Below are 25,071 nucleotides of genomic sequence, written 5' to 3' on the forward strand. Positions count from 1 at the left end.
GTCTAGTCGTGCTTCTAGTCATATCCGGTTCGTTCTACCGAACGAATTTCAAACTTAATCTTACTTTACAGCTACAAGAGGCGAATATCAAAAACTGAATATGATGAAATAAACCGTTAGACACTGTCCGGAAAACTGCAATGAAGCTTGAAAGTACGAAAAGAAAGTTTATAAACTCATTATTAGACTTTTGGCTCTTTTCTTGTAATAAAAAGAAATTTTAGTGGAAAAAGTAGTTCAAAGTTAGTGTATCAGGGTTGAACAAAAACTAGCAAAAAAAATTTTTTTAGAAAGATGAAAAAAAGTTCCTCAAAAGATTTCAGAATGACAAAATGTTCAGAAAAAAATTTCTGGATGAAAAATTGTTGTAACGTAAATTGTCCAGTAACGTTTTATGATGTTATTAAAATACGTTTTACATAATTAAGAGAAAAACCAAGATATTTTCTTTGACAAAATTTTAAAAAAACTAGTATAATTTCGACTTAGAAGTTTAATAAATTGAGTCTTCACAATCCGAGGCCTATTATTTTTATATCTGAGATTCCTTACGCATATAGTGATTACACGGCAAAAGTATAGCCATTATCGGCCCTTGTTTGGGAGAACAAAGGGATTCGTGATTATCAACACTTGCCTGGAATTATCTGCTTAAGAAAATATTTTTTATTTAGTATACTTTTCGTCCCACTTTGTTTGAGAGAGCCACGAATTAGTCATAGCTCGGTAGATGTTATCTGAATTCGTGCCGAAACGACAGAGAGACTATTCGACAATGTCGTGCACTTACCTCTCGTGATCGTGTCCATACGACGAATTTATCCGGCGGGCATAGAGAGAGGCGCCGCTCTCGGACATGTAACCATCGCATAAATCGGAGAGAGTCCTGCTGGCAACGTTCATTCCACTACGAAGAACTTCTCCGTCGCTGAGGTAACCTGAGGCGATGTCAATGTCCGCGTAGTCGTGTCCAACGTGATGATGTGACGTGGAATGCAGAATTGTATATTGTCGAGTGGTTGTTCTGCTCGGCAGGGTCTGCAGACCTCGGGAACCCGGCGTGTATCCTCGAAGAAGAGGTTGCATTGGTTTCACGGTCATCTCCGCCTCGTCGTCTGCGATCGAACCGCCGCAGGTCGAACTCTCTGATAATACCTGTGGAAAGCACAGTCCGATTAGTTTTGATTTATCGCCTGATAGGTGGGAACATTTTCGTAATTACACCTCTCTGTTGAATTATAAGATTAGGTTCTCTTATATGATAAGTTGAGAGATCACTGATAACATACCTATCAAACTTATTAAATGTATATCTTCATTTTTTCGGGACGCATGAATATTCCCCACAATGAATTTGTTGGAATTTTTCTGTTGTCGAAATTAATAAGCTCCAATTTCTATGTTACCAATTTTATCAACTATAGAATTTATATTGAATTGAATTTTCTAAAATGGCTGCAAAAAATCTATGTATTATAAGAATGAAGGACCCAACAAAACACTACATTATTTTAAAAAATTCTCCATGAAGAAAATGAAAGAAAAATGATGAAAATATCGATAACCATGCACATTCAAATGTGTCTTATATATGTGAAACTCATAACCTCCGAAATCCGTCAACATGCAAATAGAAAGAGTATGATATGGTAATTGATAAACTAATTACAATTTCCTATCATCTAATTAATCGTTCGACAAACTGTAGGAAGCGCAAACTCAACACGCGACTGACCTAAACATTGTTCAGGTAGTTGAGAGGGAGGACCTACTCTCTAATTACACCTTCGACCGAACGGTGTATAATTATAAAGAAGATTGATCTGTTTTAAGTTCTGGCCATAATAACGATAATATCACACTGAGGACAGAGTCACTGACCTTCTCCATTTGCTCAAAGGTCGTGTCGATCTTCCTGTTGGGAATGGTTTTAATCTCGCTTCCACTCTCGCTGCTCGGTCTGTAAATGACGCTGCTGTCGCTCGAATTGCTTTGTCCAGTACTATTAGAATTACTGTGCGAACTTTCCGACATAAGATCGGAGATGCTGGGCATTGGCGAGACCATCGCTACCGTATTTGGATCGAGTTTCCGGTGTAGCGTATCGCTTTTGTGTTTCGTTGGTGTCGGAATGTTCGGCACATTATTCTCCTTCGGCGGTTTCGAGGTTCCTTTTACTAAAGCCGTGGGTTTTGGAATGCTCGATCCTGGACTAATTCCCGGTGCGAGGTTCGAACTTGGAGGGCTGTTTAGAACGTGTTTATTCAAAGGACTATTAGGAATTTGAACAGGCATCTCATCTGAATTGATCGCTTTGTATTCGGAATTACTTTTATTTTCCATTGAATCATTCAATTCGTTCTTCTCTATTATCAGATCGTTAGTTTTTGAGTCGAAACTTTGGATGGAAATCGGCTTGTCTTTTGTCATCTCTATGGCTTTCTCCTCGGACAAACTTTGATTTGTCTGATTCATCGCCTTCTCTTTCAGGTCTCGATCGATAACGTCTGAATTAGAAACTAGATCCTTTTGCATGAGAATGTCCTTATTTATTCCATTGATTGGAGACTTGAGATGTATCTTGGGATCAGAAATCTTGGCGGAAAATTCCATTTTCGGTTTCTGAATTGATTTTGGTTCAATTTTCGCGGCAGGCTGACACTTGCTTTCCTGAGGTGGAAGAGTCTTTGGCGGTGGAAGACAAGTTTTCTGAATAAGTGACGGTTGTTTCAAAAGATCGATAGAGACCCTTTTTTCGCCACTGAGTTTTACTCCGATATTGCCGATTTTACTGTTCGTTTTAACATCGTCGGCTGAAGGATTGTAAACAAATTTCTCTGATCCTTTCGTTCTGGCGATTTTTGTTTGTGCCTTGGCCTGCTCCTTTCGGGCCGATTTTGGACTCACTTGTTTCGAAGGTTTCGCCTGAAGTTTTGATTTGAGGGCTTTCGCTTTCGGCACTTCCAACTGAGGTTTACTTTGGTCGCAGAGTGACGTTGAACTGTCGGAATGCTCCGAGCGAGCCGATGAGAATCCGGATGAGCTGGAGGTTCGTTTTGAGACACCGGAAGACGTTTGTTTCGAGCGATCTTGGTTTTTGTCCTTGTTATTGAAGAGTTTGAATTTGTCGAGAACTGAATTTTTATTATGTTGAACCGGAGGTGATGGAGTTGTATACGGTGAGTTTTGCGGGGCTCGCAAACCAATTGGGCGACCCACTGTTGATGTCCGGGGGCTGAAAATTTAGTTTGCGTTAAAATAACATCAGAGCGAGGTCCTCGCAGGAAGCAGTAAAAGGTATGACAAAAATTCCCTGGCAAATTGAATTTTAATAATTTTTAATAATAATATACTATTAATTATTTTAACAAAAAATGTTTGTTACTTTTATTGAAATTGTCAATGTATTTTTATTTGTATAAAAAAAATAAATTTCAACTGCTTTTAGTAGAATATTTTCTTTTTTCAAACATGAGGAAAGTGTCTCAAAGTATATTTTGGTACGGGTTGATGGATTTATAGATTTATATAAGGGTCAGCGGAACTGACAATCAGTCACAGTGAGAGCACTAGATAAATATTGTTCTTACCTCGGGGTAGTGGCTGCAGGTTGTCTGTTGGTGGAGTTTTGACTTCTTGGCTGTGGAATAAAGGAAAGACCGCTTTGTGGTGGTTGCTGTTGACTTGGACTTGTACTTCTCGAGCTGCTGGCACTGCCAATACCCCCGTTCCCGTGCTTCAAGCCTCCTGTAACAAGCAACATTTCAACGTGACTTTGGTGTCTACGAGAGAGGTAACATTTGCTCATAAAACAGTCTCTACTAGGTAGGTTGGTGATTGTACCAACATCCACTGGCAAGAGAGAAAGAGTCTTGTAAATTGTGGCAAAAGTACTTAGAGCAGCAAAGGTCAAATGCAAAAGAGAGACTCATAAGAAATTTCACCTATATCTATGGAGTTTAAAATGAAAGGATTTTTTTCAGCTACCACTTTAAAACAAAACCGAACAAAGTATAAAATTTCCTTTTATGATATATTATACGAATATGAGAATAGCAATTGGCGCTCATTATGTTGGCTGAAATTTTCGATGGAAAATATAAATAAAGGACTCTAAAATCACTGCAAATTCAGGACTAATAAAAAAAAAAAAAAAAAAATGATGCTTTTTTAATATAATAGAATATGCTTGACTATAAACGTAAATTCTATAATTCCATTCTCTTTTCTTTCATTGTTTTCCCTATTTTTCAAAAATACTACCTATTACTCATTTTAGGTCAGTTGAATTATAACATAAAGATTAAAGTTCTAAAATATCGATATGAAAAGCGATTAAAAATTGTTGGAAAAAAAAACGTGATAAAATTGCTTTTTTTCATATATATATATATATATATATATATATATATATATATATATATATATATAAAGACCTTGAACTCACACAATGCGAAAGGGAGTTTCCGACGTTTCGATTAAACAATTGGCGATAAACCAGTTCAATATTCACATCGTTTTCTCTTTTTTTTCCTACACGCAAACTGTTATTTCTCGCGTGATAGATGATATTGGTCACTGTTCAATAAACGGCTGATTGACTGCCTCATTAATTGTTCACATTATACTTCAAGTTCTTCTTTCATTTACGTTACCGTTTAAGTTCTCCGCGTGTTGTCTGTCATACAAATTAAACTTCAACTGTTGCATCTGCTTAGTATAAGTCAGCGACATACTGTCAGCATAGTTGACAAAAGCTGATTCTGGATAGGATTTGTTCCTTCAATTAAATCTTATTTACCCCTTATGATTGATTTTTTAAATTTGTTTTTTCAATTTAAAACTATAAATTTTTAATAGAGCAGAAGACATAAATGAAAAGCGTTATTTCTGTGATAACTTTAATTTAATTTATTTTCAAAAATATTGTATTGTTTTGTGTCCTGACAAATATTAATCTTCCCTTTTGCTTATTAAAACCATTCCCTAAAATATTGATTAATTATTTGATTAATCGATAAATTTATGTCAACCTTGGAATTTTCGTGACAAAGAGAGCAAAATCCTCATACTTGATTGTATGCTTTTCTTATTTTCTATTTGTGAATTAAAATTTTATAACAAAGAATGGTTTAATAAAATTAAAAATATGTATTTTATAAATTTGGTGATATTTTTTATTTGAGTTTAAATTTTATTGTCTATTTCTTGCAGTTTTGTATCCTCACTCTATAACTAAATATCATGCAATGCCAGTGTAACTTAAAATTTTTTTCTATTATTTAAAATTTTTAAAAAGATTACAATAGGTATATAAAGCTAACGAGATAAATGGATAATATTAACAGTTTCGAAATCCGAATTTTGAAAGCCTCAAGGGTCATTAAATTAGGAAGTACTTGTTGACTTTAATAAAATGTAATAGAAATATATGCTCTCCCGCCTATAACATGTAATTTACAGAGGGGATTCATTGCCGTTTTGTGAAAGAAATATAAAGATGAATAGATAATGAATAAGTTTATACAAATAAGCATTATTTATATATATATATATATTACAGAATAGAAGAACCAACTAGTTCATAATTTGCTTTTGGTAAACGACGTCTCTCTGCTTCGTTTTCTCGTCACGTTTGACGTTTATCATTCAAAAAGCATTCATTGATGCTTTGGAGTGGATTCTCGGTAATGATGAACCTAATTCAAAGGCCCATACAGATTCATCATTCAAGCGTTCTATTCACGCCAAAGAGGAAATTCCATTTTTTTCATTACAATTCTTCTTTTTCCACTTTTTCTGGTGAATCTCATGAATCACTAGAATTTTTATTTTCTATATTTCATACTCGAATTAGTATTCCATTCAATTACCGTTATTTGTGTTAAATTTATAGAAGTAGAAAATACATATGGTCCTAAAATTTGCTCTTGAAAATAAGTTGATCAAAATGCATTACGTCTTTGAGAGAAAATATTATTTTTCTAAATTTAGAAAAACAGGTTCTTAATTAAATTTTTAAATATTACATACTTAGAGTAATGCTTTTTATATTTATTTTAACGGATGGCCCTCCCAAAACCCTTACTTATAGTTATTGTCTCAAGAGAGATTTCAAAGTTAAAAAAACTCTGTCCAAATAAACGAAGAGATAAAAACGGAAGGCATGAGTTTATTTAAAAGAGAAAATGAAAAGCGGAGGATGAGAAGAGATAGGTTTGAGATAAATCTGTCTATTCGTCATTTAAATGAAGGGGAGAGATAGGGGACTCTCGGATCGTTTTTCGAGAAGATTCGTATAGTGTGTCATTCCCAAGGGTATAAGAAATGAAACAAATTCGATTTCTCTGGGAGTTCGCGACTAAGCTTCTGCAAGGCATTGATAAAAAAGGATCGAGGTCTTAAAACGTGACCAGGCATTAGACCGCGAATCTATGTCATGAGGGATGATTCATTGTGAGTCGTGGCACACGAACGATCGGTCTTACGCGAAATTAATGAGTTTCTCGCGTCCTGAATCTACGATCAGACACTTATCTCGTGTATAGTTCCAATTCCAACCACCTGAGGGATGAGCTTCCTGGTTCAGAGACATTATTTTTATCACGATCCTCGCGTCAGGTGCTTGTCCTGCGATTATCGACAGGTGCAGCTTTGACAGTAAAGAGCGTCTCACTTTCCAGTTTTTATACTCAATTCAAGTAACGAATCACACATTATAAAATACAGTTTAATTGTGCCAATTATTTTTAAACAAAAATATTTTCAATAAGGAGAAATAGTAAATGCACTTATTTTTATCGATTTAAAAAATCCAATTGCAAAAAATGTATACTATAAATAATTCGATCAGCTAGCGAACAAGATAAAATATATCAAGGTCTCTAATTACAAAACTAACATTTTAAATTCAGAAGAAAGAGATAAAATTCGATCCGAACCATTCAAACCTTTCTCTTTCAGAAATATACTGATCAAAACTAATAAAATAACAACATAATTTTTTATTTCATGCAAATATTTTAATTCAACAAAATTAATTTTTATATTATGTTTTTATACAAATAAATTACTTACTTATTGAATAATAATAATAATGTTCTTAAGGCTAATGTTCAAGGAACAAATATAGAAGTTCATATTGGAAAAGAATTAGTCAAATATTGTCAAGAATAGAAATTTTGAAGTTATTTTGTGATCCAATGGAATTATACAGTTGAAGTTTTTGTTTGTCTTTGTTTCTCCGTGTAGAAAAAGATTAAAATATTTGAAAAATGTAATTATAGATGATTAATTGTATGTTTGGTACCTGGGTGTGGAAACTTGAGTTAAGAGTTAAAATATTGAGGAAATCTCGAATTGAGATTGAGTCTGTAGAAATAATTATCTCCCATCGTAAGAAGATAAGAAGAAGAAGGTCTGAGAAATATAGAGCACTGATTTGCAAATCACAGCACCGAATCCAGAGTAAAAGGAAGTTATGGCACAGCTTATGGTTCTCGATCACAATGAACAACACACGTGTACGATTACGAGCACGTTGTGCCACTGGCGAGTAATGCCTTCTTGAACCTCGCATTGACTCAACAGAAAAGAGTTGTATGTATTATAGTACTTACTATATGAACATATACTATATATTACCCAGGTCTTTCTCTCTTGATCTGGACCCTCTTTTCCACTACTCTTATCGTCCCGCAGTATATATTAACGAGATAAGGAGAATGTGTTGGTGAGAGAGTGTGTGTTCACTCTCGCAGATGTACAATGCGAAATTGCAATGTGTATATAGAGTGTTCAGTGCTCATGCTAGATCCCATAAGGGCAATGCGTTCACTCGAGTAGCATTTTCTGCATCTGTGTGCAAACTTGACGATTGACGGGCCAAGGCGATTAACTTCAGTGGTAGTTGGCCTTGCCAAAGATCCCAGGGAAGCTTGCCAAACTGTCACAACTAGATCCTCATTAAATTAAACTCCGATAGAAATTTTATTGAGCCACTGAATGTACATAATATATATATACATATATATTCTAGACAAAGGCATTGTTATCTCTTTGAAGTCCGTTTACGCATCCGAAACATTACGCAGATACACTTTGTTGTATTGTATAGATTCATTTTTCAATTATATATAAATAAAAAATGCAATCTTTTTGTGACTATTTAAAGGAATATTGTTTATTGAATTCTAGTCACATGATTCTCAGCTTCCTTGCGTATAATTTATACTATTATGTGCTAGTAAAGTTCTTGTCATTTGCATCCGAATGAAATTCAATATCCTTTAATGGAAAGAATAACAGTTTTTACCTTTGTTTGTAAGATATTTGCAACCGGGTGAGGAAGGCACGTATAGAGTCTGCTAATAACCTCGAAGAAGATGACAAGTATTATACAACTAGTCAATGTATGTGACTTTAATTATTTTCACGTTTTTTCATCAATTTTTTTTACTTGTTGAAAATTATGTACAAATTTTATACTCTCTAGGAAATTTTATCTTTGTTCTGCTTCTTTAATTGAAGCTTCACTGATCCACAGTTTCTTAAGATAAAGTTTTTCTACCGGAAATTATTACAGATTTGTCCAGGGAAGCAAAAGAGCTTTAAATTAAGATGAAGAATAAGAAAGGCAAAAGTTAATGGTTTTAATATTGCAATTCTTAATTAAGGAATTTAAGATGTTGAAGATGTACAACTTTGAAGCTCCAGAGAATTGTAAAATTATATTAAATTCATTACAATTTGGAAAAACATATTTTTTTCATAAAATATTTTTGTAAAAAGAAAATTATTTTCTGAATTGGACTAAAAAAATCAGTCTAATGTGAGTAATTATTTCTTATTCAAAGTTATAATATTAAAAACAGATTAGAATTTGTGATCGAACACTAAAAAGACTTCTTTCTGTAATTCATAAAAAATATTTTGTACCAAACAGATTTCAAAATAGCAGAGATCGAACTTTTCGTGAATGATATCCTAAAAAACATTTTTACTATCACTCCTATTACGAGACTTTTTTAAAAAAAATAATAATTTCGTTCGTTTAATAAGAAGCGGTTAAATTTTTTAATGGTCCTTGTTTATAAGCCTCATTAAATATATCACTGAATACCTGAAAGGTTATAAACTGTCACTTTTGCAATATTCTCGACTAAAATACGATTCTCCTTAATTTTAGTAATTTTGGGTTGATGGTATACCAAAGTATATTAATCGATTATCGTTTTAAATTCCATACCTTTCGCGATCATACTTGCGGAAAGTTACGATCCCACGGTAGTACTGTAAGTTATGAGTATATATATATACAATCTGGTATCAGGGGTTCTCATGTATATATGTTATTTCATTAAACTATCATCTAATTGATAATAATTGTTGCAAACCTAACGTATTTTTCACATTAAATAATTTTAGCATGTTGTTTCGAACTTATGATAAGTTACCTATTTCAATTCCAGGTACATATAACGATTATCTTATTTTCTGTTATTACACTAATTTAAGTTAATTTTCTTGAGAATCCTTGCAATATATTTCACTTTAAGTTTATTGCCGAAAATAAAACAAAGATTTATTAGAAAACGAGTGGACAAATATATTGTGATGGACAGGGAAAATTTACCAACCCTCAACATAAATCTAATTGTGGGATAATATAGTAAAAGGAAACGCGTGAAAATAGTAGACGAGTGGCAAGACACAAAAGCCAAGCAAAAAAGAATCAAGTATCAGTTACATCGTTAGTGAAACCATCCTATTAGTCTCTAAGAAATTAGTTTTAGAAGAGCCCTTAGAATATTTTTAGAGGGTTTTTGTATGTCTTCTGGGAGTCCTCAGTTCTTCTTTGCAAATGTTCTGTGGTCTCACAAGTAAGTCTCTTACTCCTGTAATGGTGGTGACTAAACTTCTATTCCTTTCTCGGGAAAAGCTTATTATTATCGGTGAGCGTGCGCCACTTTGATCTGAGCTTCTACAGGTCTCTTCTAAGCACACGTGTTACTTCACATCACGAAAAAAGCGACCTTCATCCAAAACAGTCGTCCTCCTATGGAATCTCTTGTCCTTTTGTGTGACGCGCCACTCTTTCATCTAATCTAAACCTTATTAACTTTGATATATCAACTTCTTTCAGGAAAAGACAAATTTAAAAGTTTTATAGTTTTTATAGTTACTCGACCTCTGGACTTAATATACTTAAGGGAAATTAACTTTAGATTTAAAACTTTTGAATGAAATGTAACCGACTGTAGATGTTATATACTTCTACAGGCGGCAACCCACCTGACATTTAAGTTAGAAGGAATTGTGAAAGTAAAACTTATTTTTATCAATTCCACAACCAAAAACAAATTTGTTCCCCTTTCACAATTATTTATTAATAACGAAAAGATAAGGTCACGGTGGAAACACCCTTAGAACATTTGTTTCCCAGAAAGAGTCATTTCTCTTTTTTAAAAGAAAATATCGAAAATACTTGATTTGTGAGTGGGAGGTATTTGGAAATAAATCTTGCTTTACTTTTATGGCCTTATACGAGGTTCGAAACGACGCGTCAAGTACCAGAAAGTCTCTTCAATAATTTCGTACGTGGACTTTCTTTTGGGAATAAATAACGCACGTGCGTCTGCCAATTCGAATTAACACAACCTGACATGGAGGGGTGAATGGACAAAGCAAACTTCCCCGCCCACAGGTTCCAGGCTTTTGGAATTAAAACAGGGTGGATGAATCACTTTTCATCTACTACCATTCTTGATTTTGTATTTTATTGATAAAATAAAATGCAACGATTATAATAGTTGAAAATGTGGAAAGAGAAATTCTAAATGCGGGAAGTAAAAAGTGGAATACGGAATGTGAAATTCGAAAAGTATGAAAAGTATAGAATGTGGAAAGCGGAATAGATGCGTAATTGACCCCCAGTTTTTAAATTTTAACCATATTTCATATATCTCAGTGGAATTTCACTGACTCAAAATTAGAGAGATAAGTGAATATGAATGTAAGTAGATTAATTTTTTTTCAAATTCCTGCCGATCTTGTTTGCTTAGTCTCTAAATTTGAATCAGCGACTATTCGCTTATTCGTAGCTGCATACTCTGAAGCGGATAGTCACTAATTTAAAGCAAATAGTCGCTAATTCAGATTTAGAGAGTAAATTCACAATAAATTTATTCATCTCCATCATGATTTTTCAGTATTCTCACTGAGCTGATTGAATATCATTTGTAGATCGCTGTTGGTTATACAGATTGAAATCCTTGACGAGTGTGCACACCCTCTAAGCTCCTCTACCTCGTTATAACAAGCGTCTTTGCGGGGGATACCACCTGATGTCGCTTTCGACCATACGAGCAAACATTCTAAATATTTTCGGTAACTTTTAAAAAATTTATATTGCATCGACTGTAATAGAATTTTTTTTCCGAAAATAAGTAACAAAGAACGGCATCAAGATAAAAATGCTACATTGTTTATTGAATCTCGAAAATTGAAAACTATAAACCATTCTAAACTTAAAGAAAAAGAACTGTCTTACTGTTTGAAACTGATTAAAAACATCGCGAGCAAAAACGAGTTAAAAATATAATTAATTTATCTATTTAAAGAAGATGCTAATGACTTATCTTTTTAATAGTACTGGGGAAGTACTCTCTTAATCTGAATCAGTGGAATATTTCAATCGTCAGTGTATTTTCACTTATTTCAATAAGTGGTATACTTATTAACTGGTTACTCAGTGGATTTTTACTGCTGAATTAGTGTATTTTCACTGATTTGAATATCATATATTTAAGAATTTTTATTTAAATAACTAAATTTTTTAATATGAAAATTCAATTTCATATACAGATTATATGATTTCCTCTGCGGGAAATCACATGCGGATACAATAACAGGAATTTTATAGATTTAATGAATTCAATGCAGCGGTTTGTACAAGCTTTGTATCATTTCTCTGCATAATCGCTGACCACTGTTACGTTTAACATCTTGCGGCATGCTGCGTGTAATTTATAATCACTTTCCGTTACCTCAGGGATTCTCTTCGCCAACGGTAAATCTGCCCTGACTATATTACTGCATTCATATAGCAAGTCGCGTAAAATTACGAGTACACCTTTCAAGCCAACTTTCAATTTTATGGCGCACAAAATGCAAAAACTTGACTAAAAAATATTTATTTCAGAAGACACGAAAAAGCACTACAACGTATAACTGTCAAGCCATTTTTATTCGACACTTTCAATGGCTAGATATATTCTGTCTGGAAAACTATATGTAGTTTCCATATAGTTATAGTTCCTGTATAGAAACTAGATAGTTGAACTGTTTTAATAGGTTTTGCTCCAAATTTTAATTCAGAACTATCACTCAAGGTGACTATACTAAATTTTTTTTAAAATCATTATAACATGAATGTTAATTTGACTCGAATAGGCAACTATATTTTGTCAACAAAACACATTTTATGTTTCATTTAATTCTAATTAATAGAAATTATATTATATTTATGTATAATTATAGAATTTAATTAAAAAACTTTGATATACACCATTTTTATGTTGAAAGAATGATTTATAGGGTTTAGTAAGAAAGAACGTTAATTACAACGCATGCAACCTGCCAGAAGTGAATTCCCACATAAACGAACTTTAACAAATGCCGTTAGTCTGTATGATGAGAAATAATGAACTTTCAACCCCAAACGAAACTTATTTTCTCGAAATCGCATTGATTTGTTGGGTAGGTGCTTGTCTATATACTTTTTATATATAGGATTCTCATAGAATTTCATATATAAACGAAAGAAAGTGAAAAGCCCCTTAAAAATCAATCATTTCTTTTTTTATTCTTTCATGCGAAAATCTGAAAATGACGAGCAAAGAGAAGAAGAGATGAGAATATAATCATAACAAAATCGATCATGGAGCAGAAATTTTTACGAAAACGGAGTTAATGTCAACAACAGATGCTGGTCCCCATAAACGCAATAAATGCGAGAGCCCTTTCGTGCTTTTCTCAGATCCAATTTATTATCTCTTTATTTTCTTTAAATAACCTATACAGTAAACATATATCTATTTTAAATGTTCTCTTTCGACAATTTTAACAATTAAAGAGTTAAATTATAATGACATATCATTATTAACGAGCATACTTTTACATGTGATCAAGAAGCTTAAAAAAATATATGTCAAATGTATGAGAATCGGTCACAGACTTGAAAATATATTTTCAGAACAAAAGGAAAAGAAAATTTCAAAACTATTATTATAAATATTTCATTTTGATTAAAATTTTTTTATTTATTTGGAAGATTTAACAAAAAACGAATACAGAGTTAGTATTATAATCTCAAAAACTAAAATTTAGGTACCCTGAAAAAATTTATTGGATTCAAATAATCGATTAATTGACAATTATCAAATAAATATTTAATTGAACCAAATAATTTTTCTTTGAATTGAATAAATTGCATTTGACCAATAATTTTTTTTATAATTAACTCAAATAAAAATTATTTAATACAAATAAATATTTATTTGGTAATAGTCATGTAACTGATTATTACTTGAATCAAATAAATTTTTTTTAATGTATTTTTTCAAAAAAATTAAAAATTGTTTATGCGAAAAAAGGATCGTTTTTATTGAAAGCCTAATAGACCTATTACTAGAAACTTCTTGAAGCGGGCAAGGGCAGCTGCGAATCAGTATTATGGACCACCCCATTCATTTCAGGAGTGAGTCAGATTTTAGGGGAAGTTGTATGCCTGGCTACTAACCATTCCGGAAATGTAGGAGTCCACTACTTCTGTTTCTTTATGAAACCTCCCTTTTTTTTACTCATCTATTATAACACATTTTCCATTATTATCAATAAGAGGTTACTCTGAATCGTGGAGACGAGGATTGAATTTTTGATAAGTATTTTCTCAAAACCCACTTTGAAACATCGACGCATGCTGATGGCTTTTAACCCAGATCTTTCACCCTCCTTGGAAGAAGGAAGCCGAAAGAAATAAGAAGTTTTGACATTATAGTGAAAAAAACAAACTTCCACAAGAATCAGCGCAGAGTGAAGTGTATAGACGAATTGGCAAATTTCCAGGTTTTTCATGTTTGACACTCAATGTATCGCAGAGAGAGACTTGTTCCGCATTGGTTTCTCCTGACGATAAATTTTACGTGGCACCCTTCGTGGCAAACTTGACATTTCTCAATGATTTACATTTATTATCAGTCAAGATTTTACTTCAAGGCATAACGCATCCTATTACCCATCACGTTATTTTTATTTCATTCTTTCGACCCTAAGTCAATTCAAAACGACTCTTTAAAAGGGTTTATAAATTTCAGAGATCTGTCTCATTTATAGGTATATATGACAAAAAAACGAACAAAATCAGGTTGTTTAAAAATTTGCTAGAACATGGCCATTCGTAATGCATATACAAGTTTGACAAATTAAATTCACGTGAATTTCAAATGCACAAAAATTCATACCTTTAAGATATTTCAATTTTCTTAAATCTGATATAGTTAAATTATATTATGTATGTTACGCAATGATAAATTGTTTTCTCATCGTCTTGAAGTTTCAAGAACCAATATAGTACTTTTTGCGCCACTTGAAGAAAATCTCCTTGAATGTTGTTGAAATAACTTGGAGACTCACCGAAAATAAATGATAGACTCTGGATTCTGCTCTGATAAAGTAGCAAGTTTGGAAAATGAAAGAAAACGTACAAAATTCAACTTATGCGAAGAAACTTTGCCAATGCGACTTAAAACGCGAAGAGAAAAGAATAAAAAATAAGCTTTGAAACAAAAGAATGAAACTGAAGGAGTCGAAAAAAGGACAGAAACTTTACCGACTGTCGATGCAGCAACAAAACTCTTTAGATTCTCCCAGAGGTTCGGAAGAAACAATTTTATTAGTAAAACCTTGAGGGCGAGGAATTACTTTTTTTTTGTTTTGAAATAAAAGATCTTTTCAGGAGTTCGTAGAAATAAAAATTACTACAAAAATGTATCAGTGTCTCTTCCAAATATATAATTTATAAATTCAAATAAATTTTGTCTAAAACTTTGATAAAGCATATATTTTTAAAAGAAAAATAGTTTGTTTGAAAAGAACTATTCTGTTAAAAATCGATTATAACGGTTATATGATGAATTAATGTTTCATTATTGTTCTTACAATGAAAAAGTAAGAAAAAGTACAATGAAAGACTTTATTGTTCTCTGAAAATATAAAACCAGGTGTTAAAGATGGAAAGGGCGATATTAATATTGTATAATATATCTAGTGAATCCAGATGCTTCTAAGTAGATTATTATCGATCGAAAAATTTGGGGGGGACTTGAAAACAGGATATTAATTTAAACGTGGTGGTTCAATGAACTTGGATTATATTCGAATCCGTCGTATTTTTGTGCAATAAAAGAGTATACATACACATTATCATTTACATAAAACGGCTAAACTTTTTTTCTCTTCCTCTTTTTACTGTCAATCGTCTGTACTTTTTATCTATTCGGTCCTTTTTCAGCACGCGTTTTTCCCTCTTTCATCTCGAAGCTTTTCGCACACGTATATATATACTATATATACTTGCTTTTGTCTCGTTAAATGCGTTTTAGTCACGCACAGGAATCATGGAAATGATTTTTTCTCTCCAAATTTGAATTTTTACTATACAGAAATATGGAATTTAGAAACTTCAATAAGATTTCCACTAAAATACAGTCACATTTCACTGTAAATCAGTGGAATTATTACTGACTTCAACAGTCAAATATGCTTTACCAATTTATTTATTATTTAAAATTAAATTATATATTCTTGCAAAGATTTTCTCTTACCACCAACGGAGTTATAATTACTGTACGTCTCCAAATTTTTCTCGCGTACAATTTTCACGAAAAACATGCTTTGCTGATAAATGATGAAGTACTTGCGCGAATTAAATGAATTAAGTGAATTATTCCTGATGGAATTGAGATGAATATATACAACTTAACTAGACGACTTGCTGTTAGCGACTGCTACCGCGAATTCAATAATGGAAAAGCGTCACAGTGGTGGTTGTAAAAGCTGGCTTCACGAGAAAAACAGACGAGAGTGCAAAAAAAAGTGAGAAAGCAAAGAAAAAAATGAATTAGGGAGGAATGACAGAGAAAAAAGATGCAGAGTGCTAAGAGAGGGTTCAAAGAGTTTTGCTTCTCGCCCTCTCGCCTCGTTGCAGCTCTTTTCAATATGTCTACCATTTTCCACCCTTTTTTGACAGAAAACACGTAAAATCCGAGAGTGTATTTATTCAGGTAGTCCACTGTACATTTTTCCTGTAATATTCGTGTAATAATGTGTAATAACGTGTAATAATGCGTAGAGTAGAAACTAAATATTTTATTTTTTCATTCTTGCCCAAAATGTTTACCTTTACGGTACAATCAAAGCAGTTAGCAGTATCAATTTATACATACATAGTTTAGTCTTTTAATCTGCTCTGTTTCAAGCATGCGAACACATAAGTGACTTAGAATATCGGAATATTTTTTAAAAAACCTCAAATCTAGTTTGTCAGGTTTCTGAAATCAGCGGAAGTTACGGGGAAAAAAAAGCCGACTGGAAAGCAAGGGCAGCGAATCGTGCTTCTTGTAAAACTTTTTTTAGCTTCTTTTTCCTTACTGTAATAGCTTTCTACGAGGTCGGTAATCCCTCAGGAATCTCCAAAGATATTCAGAAGTATAGAAAAACGTAAAATGTTAAATAACACAAAATTAAAAAGTCAAATATTACTTCTTTGCTCAATTTATATATAAATAAATTGAAATAACAATTTAAAAATAGAATAAAATTTGTTGTATTTTTTATGTATGGGAAATAAATGATTTTTAATTTATTATTGTTTAACAACATTATTATAACAAAATATTTTCAGCACGTGGGAGCAATAATGTTTTAAAATATTGAGGAAATGCTCTTTTTCCTGCGAAAATCTGGTTAAATATTATCTTTCGTTTTTACTATGAAGGGGACACTATGAGGCAAATGTAAGAAATCGTTGCACACGTAAAAGAAGTACTCGGTCGAGCGAGTGGAACAGTACAGTGGTACTCAAATTTTTGTTAAAATTTTTTTTTATTGCTATAATACCTTCTATGTTGCATAAAAGTAATATTTATCTTAAAGAAATATATTTAAATTTCCACACGAATAACTTTATTTCCTGACAGTAGAATCGCCAACTATAAAAATGTTGTATCGCAGTATTTGCAATAAGATGAAACATTTTTATAGCCGACGGGTTCAATTACTTTTTAATGAGAGACTATACAGCATTTTAAAGCGCAAATAACAGCTACTAATACTTTACTTTTTACTCACTTTAAAGATTTTTTAAACATATTTTCTAATAAATTAATTTATTTATGAAAAAGAAAAGTTAAACTTACATAAACTTTATATATTTCATATACACACGGAGAGAAATAGATGGTACGGGGTACTATCTAGATAGTACCAGGTACCATATTTGATCTTACATATACGGACAGCAATCTAGATTCTATCAGTAACAATCCAGATTGTACGGAGTAACGTCTTGATTGTAGTGGGTAACATAACCATACTTTTTGTAACATCTTTGATTGTACCGAGTAGCATAATGATAGTACCGGATAACATCTACTTTTTACCATCTTAAGATCATAAATTCTTACCATCTATTTCTCTCCGTGCAGATATTTTAAAAATATTTTTTTAATAAGAAGTTTAGTTTGAATAATTTAAAGAATGAAAAATATAATGACACTGAAGTTATCAACGTTGAATCGACGAAAAGTATTTTTTTTTCCTAAGATTGAATAATTCCCCGCCTTAGTTGAGAATTTTTAGTGTTTAAGGATGTATTTTGGACCTAAATAAAGAAGTTACAATTAAAAAAAACATGGTTCTTGGCCTTTAAATTAATCTGAAAACGAAAAATTCGTTCGTTGATTCGTCGAATCAACATTGGTAACTTCAGCGTCATAAAATATATGAGTAAAGTCTGTAACCATTTGATGGTTTATTTTTTTTCTTCTCTTTTCTTTGACTTTCTTAAGTTAAAAATATTACTGTGAACTCGACCGTGAGGTTTCCGTACAATGACATTACACACTAATGGCTTCGTAAAAAAAAACGCGCGGCAAATAACCAACACGTGCCGAAATTACGGCTCACTATATACATATATAATACAATCAATTTGTATACACGTTTTAAATGTGGAAAATATATATTATTCCTTAATTATAAATTTTTAATTCACACTCAAATCCAAACAAAGAAATATATACTTTTTAATTTCAAACATCACTGGATTTAAAGAAGACTAATTTCACTGTTAATTAAAAATAACCAATTAGAAACTTTCAAAATTACCTCAAATAGATTTGCAAAAGAATAGATTTAGAATCAAATTGTATATCAGAAAAAAATTTGTTTGGAACATTAAAATTTAGGTTGAATCAACCCAAAGTTTATTTAGTTCAATTTGAGTTCAAATACAGTTTACTTAACTCAAATAAAAATTATTTGGTTTAAGTAAATATTTATTTAATAATAGTCAAGTATAACCGATTATATTTGAATAATATAAATTTTTTGTTCGTGGTGACAAAATCACTATTTGAATAAAAGTCAGAGTGTGTTATTTATTTTAAATTGAAAAAATGACGTTATATATTGACTGTTTAGATTTAGCAGATCCAGGGTTAAGTCGCTGAAATCTCTTAACAAAGTGACTCTATTTCAGATGCATATTTTCTCTTTTTCTCAAAGCAGTTTCCAAGAAAGTGAATCGCGCGAGGACAAATTTGTCGCAATTGCATCTCTTCGTGAAAGCACTTTATAGAGCGATTCGAGAGCCATGGTACAACTCCTTTTCCATTACAGTCGACAAGTCGACATTCATCTGGGCCACGGCTCCTGAGGGAAATCTTATTCCTCTGAATTCACCGCTTTTCCAAAAAGACGCTTCGCTCTCCGCGATCTCTCGAGGTGTAACGGCTTAACTTCCACCGCTCCATAAACTCGATAAATTTCATGGGTTTTCGTATAACTCGACTCGAAGACTTATCTATACTGGGTGGTCACAAAAATTCTGTAAATAGCCGTTTTACTTTCCTTTTAGAAACACGACAAAAAATATATAAATTGAAAGGGAGAAGTATTTCTTTTCTTATTTTTTAACTTCTTATTAATCTATTTTTTTCTAATCTCAGCTAAGTACCTACTATCGGCAATTGTTCAGTGGGCAAAGTGGAAGTTTGCTTTACCTTACTGGCTATAAAATTCAGGTCGGTTGTTAATGTAAAAAACTGTTTTGTCGATGTGCGATAAAACAGAGTTCTACTTTACCGACTAAACAATTACTGCCGGTAGGTACTTAGTTGAGATCAGAACCTGGGGTCGTAGTCGTGTTTCTATAGTACTTCTGTGTGTAGAGTTTTCTTAGCTAGAATTTGTTATGTATTAGGATTTATTTGTGTGGATTCGTTACCAACTCCTCTCGGAGACTTTTTCCATTTTGGGGATTATCGAGTTTACACTTTTTCAGTGACTGCCTTTCAATTCCGAATTTATTATAATAAAAACACATTTTTATCACACAAGGATATAAATAAATTTTATGATGTTAGAATGGTAGAAAATAATTTAAGAATAAAATATTCGAATAAGAATCGGTTTCTATTGCAAAAAGATGTGAAATTTTCATTTTAGATTGAATATACAGAAAGTTTACGACCACCTATATACTTGGGGATAGTACTTTTAAAGCTTAAAGTTAGAAATCCTCTTCCGTATCGAGATTTTGGTATATCAAATCCTTCAACTTTTTTTCCCCTAAAACAATGTTAGAATTGTTGATCCATCGTGAATATGTCCATTGAATTTTAAATGTTATTTCCACGACCTTTTCATAAATAATCTTGGAATGAGAAAAATATAGAACGTGATGAAAAAGAAGAAGACTCAAAACTGACATATTCTATGCGTTATAGTAAACACGCGTGCTTTAATACGAACCGTGAGCTGCATGAGGCGTATCCCCAAAATCTAACAGTGGTGCTCATATATGTAAATAAACTCTCTCTCTCTCGCTCATCTTCGCGTTTTTCTCAAAATAGTTAATCATATATTAATTTGACAAATTAGATTCATAGTCAATATTTTCTTTTTACTTTCTTTGTGCTAAAAACGCGGAAAAACAAGTTTGGACATTATTTTCAAGCCTCATTCTTATATTGCTTTCTTATGGCGCACTCACGCCTTTTTGGCTGCCTACCTGCCTGCAGGACTTGTCATGGTAACACATGAGAGTAAGAGAGTTAAAAAATTCAAATTAAATGTTTTTTCTCCCTCACTCTCGTTGCGGCTGCCTGCGCAAGAAGTCGTGTTAGAGCGTCTTTAACATTTGTAAATAATAAAGCATTTCATATAAGCGCGCTCTTTCTTTCCAATGAGAGAGTTATCATGGCGCAAGCGTAGTTGCGCTTAGATAGTGTTATTGGGAATTTAAAAAAGAATTTAAAGAAAAATGAAAGTCACTGTGTTTCTGTGAGCACATCTGGCTGTAGGCGGTGGAAAGTTCAGAGTAAAATATAAACTATGGGGTGCCACCCCATCACTATCAGACCACCCTGTACATTGTATGTGAACGTAGGTAATGTGAAGCACACATGTTACATACTCTTGCAAAAGTTACACTAAACCAATGGCTTCTACATGTTTAAACTTATGAGAGAGTGTGAAACAACCCTAAAGTAGATTTCCACTTGTGATGAAGGTCTGTTTCCCCCCCACCCTTCTTCCTAGATTTTCATCTCTATCCCACCATACCTCTCAATTTCGGTTTCTATATGTTACAGCCCTTAAATGCGCAAAGGGTTGCTGAAAGCCATCGACGAAACTAATGGTTAATTGGGTTCCTCTTTTACATTACAAAATTCTCTAAAGAAACTCGGGAAGGGGACAAATTTTTTCCTCTACAGTAGAAAAAGCAAAAAAATAGACTTCCCCAATAAGCGAGAGAAAATTATGGAGCCTTTGAACTATATGCGAATGCAATTTAACTGCCGAAGCTATTTTATTAAAAAAAATTATATTTAAATATTTTTTCAAAAATTTTCCATTAAAACTTGTTTTAAAAATAGAAAATTAATCCAACAACAATTATTATTAAATAATAAGTAATTATTCATAAAAATTATAGTTAACAAGATTCCTGAACAAAGAATAAGAATTTCTCTCAGTCTTTGTAAGAAGATTTTTATTGTCGACACTTCTCTTCACCGAGAGTAAACACCAGGAAAATTGCAAAAGTAAAAGATCTATATGCAGCGTCGGTCAGAGTCCTTAATTATCATTTCTTTTAAACGGAAAGAGAGAAAAACGAAAAGTTGAAAAAGCCTTTTGTGAGGTAGAAAAGCAAAGAAAAATATGCAGAAGGTCGAGATCTTGGCTTGGTCAGCCACTTGGCGCAATGTTAGGAAATAAATGAGAAACGAACGTTTAATTCGAAAGGAGGGTTTGGAGAAAAATTCAAGGCGTCGGGAACTTAAACCCGAATTTAATTGAAGTCTCAAGTTATAAGAAAGACTAAAAAGGGAGTTTTTTCCACCAACTTTCTCTATGTGCGATAGGAGTTTCGTTTTTACTGAAACTCATTAGGAAACGAGTCGATATGTCGTAAAATCAATAATATTTTGTCTAAATAGTAGTTTAAAGTTTTTAATAAAAAGAAAAAACAATTAAGTCGTTTATCTTGACGTCAAACATAATTTTTTCCATTATTTTCTCTTTAAGGGAAAATTTTCAAACAAAAGTTTGCAATGAACTAGAAGACTAAAATTTAATTTAAATTTTTAAAAAATCACTAATTCAAAACATAATCTATAAATTCATTAATAATAGATTTTTATTTCACGATTTAGGTAGATGAAAATGTTTTGATAAGTATATTTCATACTATGAAGAGATAAATCTTTTTTTTGTGAATTCCATGTGACGCATCAGAAGAGTTTGATAGTGTATGTACATTAATAAATAAGCAGCATTATGAGAATGCATTGAGTCTCTGGGGACCATCGTGCTAAAAGCAAACCTTCAAGTAGATACATATTTTCCTTGATGATGTTCAAAATGGAGTGTCCTGCTGGGATTTCCCTACAGTTACAATCCATTAGACGCCATTAGAAGAGCTTCCAATTTAAGGAAGGGAAGATTTGATCTGAAGATATTAATAACTGTATCACTTAAGAGTAGGTGCATTGCAAAATACAATTTGATATTTTACATCCGACTAGAGAAGTAAAAGAAAATTTCATTCAAATATCAAGCAAATGAAGAAAATTACAAGATACAAACAAATGACAAATGTTACGCTTGTGCTCTTTTGTCACGTAATTCCAATTGATAAAAAAAATGATTATCAATTAAATAATTTTTTGCTTTATGTTACGTGTGAACGTTACCAATCATGCCTGGCAATTCACAGTTATAAACTAAAAATTTTGTTTACTTAATTTAATAAATACAACAAATCGATATTAAATGTTATAGTTTTTCCAAGTGCATATAATAATTGAGGGCAGTATACATAAATAGATTTCGTATTTTCGATCAAGAGAAAAATACTTACCCATCTGTGTTTGATGGCCAGAGCATGGTGCTGGTCTGACTTTGTCCGGAGGGCATCTTCTTGTCGCCGCGACAGTTGCAGGTAGGGGGATGCTCGTACCCCCCGGAGTACTTCCCGCAGCAACGACTGTCGCCTGCTTGTTGTAGGGTGAAGGTAGTCTAAAAACAAAGGAACATTTTTACAATTATTTTCTCTTCTCTCCTAGATACAATATTTTCTTTTCAATTATTTATTTATTTCTTTTTGAAATTCGAATATAGCTCACCATTGTCTGAATATAATATATTATAATAATATAATAATTGACAATTTATATACTAAATTATAAACAACTAATCAGATCAGATGTTCCCAGAGTACATCTTGTGTTGATGAATATTAATTTGCAGTATAGTCTTCATGAATACTGATCCCTTGTAGAATTAATGGAATCACGTATATGACGCTTATTATGTTGAAACTCAATCGCATTATTTATGCAGTTTAATTTTCTGTAAAATTTGTGCAAGATTTTTTAGAAGAAAAATGAAAAATGAAAACGTGTTTTCACACAGCAGGGACGGTACTCCCAACTTAAAAGACAGCGCTAAATAAAAATGCAGCAATGTTAGACGATTTAGTAAACTGAAATTTTCTGCTTTTCAATTTGCAAAAAACTTGTCAAAGAAAAAAAGAGAAGCCTCTTTGTGATATTGATTGCGTCGCTGTAGGGAAAAAGGAGAATTGAACAAGTAGGAAGAAAAGAGTGTTTCCTTCTTTCATGGTTAAAGCATGTTTGACGAGATCGTTCTCAATTTTCTTTGCCCCCTCCCCACTCTCTTTTTTCCACTGACTGTGAAGAATAACGAGGCTTTGTGCTCTCTCTGATTCGCACGATTTGAATGTACCGCCATAAAGATGTTGCTGGCTGATGAAAGGGAGAAAAGAGAACATGGTGACAAAGAAAATAAAAAAAATATATAAATAAAATCTTGTCTTGACATATATAGGGTTTCCATGCAGACGATTCAAGAATTTGGAATTTCATTTTACTTGGTTAAAAATAACTGTATCTTATGAAAAATACGTGACAAGATTTTAAAATAAACGAAGGCTCATCGTTTTCTAATCTACACACTGAACAATTTTATGTACAAAATAGATTTTAGAAAAGAAGGTGTTTTAAATTAAATTCTTAAAATGTAATAAAGGGATTTTGCATAAATTAATAAAATCTTGATAACAAAAGACACGTGAATCAATTTAGCGCCTGTATTTTATATATATACGAGCATAGAAAGTATCTATAGGTGGGTGGCAAAAGACCTCAGAACTGTAATGATGTTATTTATGGGGTGAGTTAAAAAGACATTTCATCCCACGCTGACCACTTATTCTTTACATCGCATTAACTTCCAATCGTAATTACTATCGAAATCCTAAATTTATCTGTTTAAGAATATTCCTTGAATTCAAAACTTGTACAATGTTAATTCATAAAAAATGTTTTATTTCTCGTTCACTTAACTTTGTTTCTAATGTAATAACTTTATTACTTTTTTCAATTCCAGATGTAATTTAAAACAGAAAGCTGTTTTGTTAAGTTAACCAAACATTATGATTTTTACGAATTTGATTTCTTTCTAGCATAGTATCATAAGATATTATGCGCCCACGTGAAGGAGAACTGGCAGTGCAACAGCAGGACACACCTCGAATTCTTTTTCTCATATACACTAACAATACGTACAAGGCATGGCATTGTGCTTTATTGAAGAGTTTACCAAGGAAGAAAAAACTTTTGACACAAATATATGTATATCTTCAATAAAGTGTAAACTTTAGTAACAATATTATGACAGATTTGATAAAGAGTATTTTAAAAAACGGCGTGATTCTAAACAAATTTTTGGAATTATTTCTCTTAAAATTCAATGATCATAAACGCGGTTCTGAACGTCAATTCTAATTTTTTTTAAACTGTGTTTTCTTCGAATAAAAAACTAATTAGTCCACATTATCGAAATAAATTAGCCTTTCTTATACGATTCACAAAGTACACGAAAACCGAGTTTCCACGTACTTTGACGAGTGGGTTTAAATTACCTATGACTTATGAGAGAAAAGACCCAAATTATATAAAACTTATTGTCAGTTTTAATTGCTTTGCAAGCACCATCTGATCCTATGATCAATTTCAGGAAAGCATTATCAAGACCAAACGAGACCGTGGTAGTTCGACCAATTAGATCCCTTCTGGAAGATTGTTGTTTAACGAATATATACTTATAGTTTTCAGATTCGTCAGTTAGAAAAAATCACAGGTCACGCCCTGTCGTGTCCTGATTAGCCCTCCTCGCAAATAGATCGTGAGTAAAATGCTA

The 25,071-nt window shown here is 32.3% G+C and overlaps 1 protein-coding gene across 5 annotated transcripts in view; it reads right to left on the reverse strand.

Annotated features, from left to right (window-relative positions):
* The window catches only part of LOC127277890 (protein sickie), a 157,317-nt gene that overhangs the window by 63,557 nt on the left and 68,689 nt on the right, over positions 1-25,071 (reverse strand). For all 5 annotated transcript variants that reach the window (XM_051299314.1, XM_051299311.1, XM_051299312.1 and 2 more), the window contains 4 exons: positions 22,709-22,866; positions 3,591-3,747; positions 1,882-3,235; positions 791-1,155 (listed from right to left, as the gene is read on the reverse strand). In XM_051299314.1, coding sequence (XP_051155271.1) covers positions 791-1,155; positions 1,882-3,235; positions 3,591-3,747; positions 22,709-22,866 — 2,034 coding nt within the window. The remainder of the gene's footprint in view (positions 1-790; positions 1,156-1,881; positions 3,236-3,590; positions 3,748-22,708; positions 22,867-25,071) is intronic.

Source organism: Leptopilina boulardi, unplaced genomic scaffold (assembly GCF_019393585.1).
Source record: "Leptopilina boulardi isolate dan_hultmark-lab unplaced genomic scaffold, ZJU_Lbou_2.1 LbouV2_19, whole genome shotgun sequence".
NCBI classification, from domain to species: Eukaryota; Metazoa; Arthropoda; class Insecta; order Hymenoptera; family Figitidae; genus Leptopilina; species Leptopilina boulardi.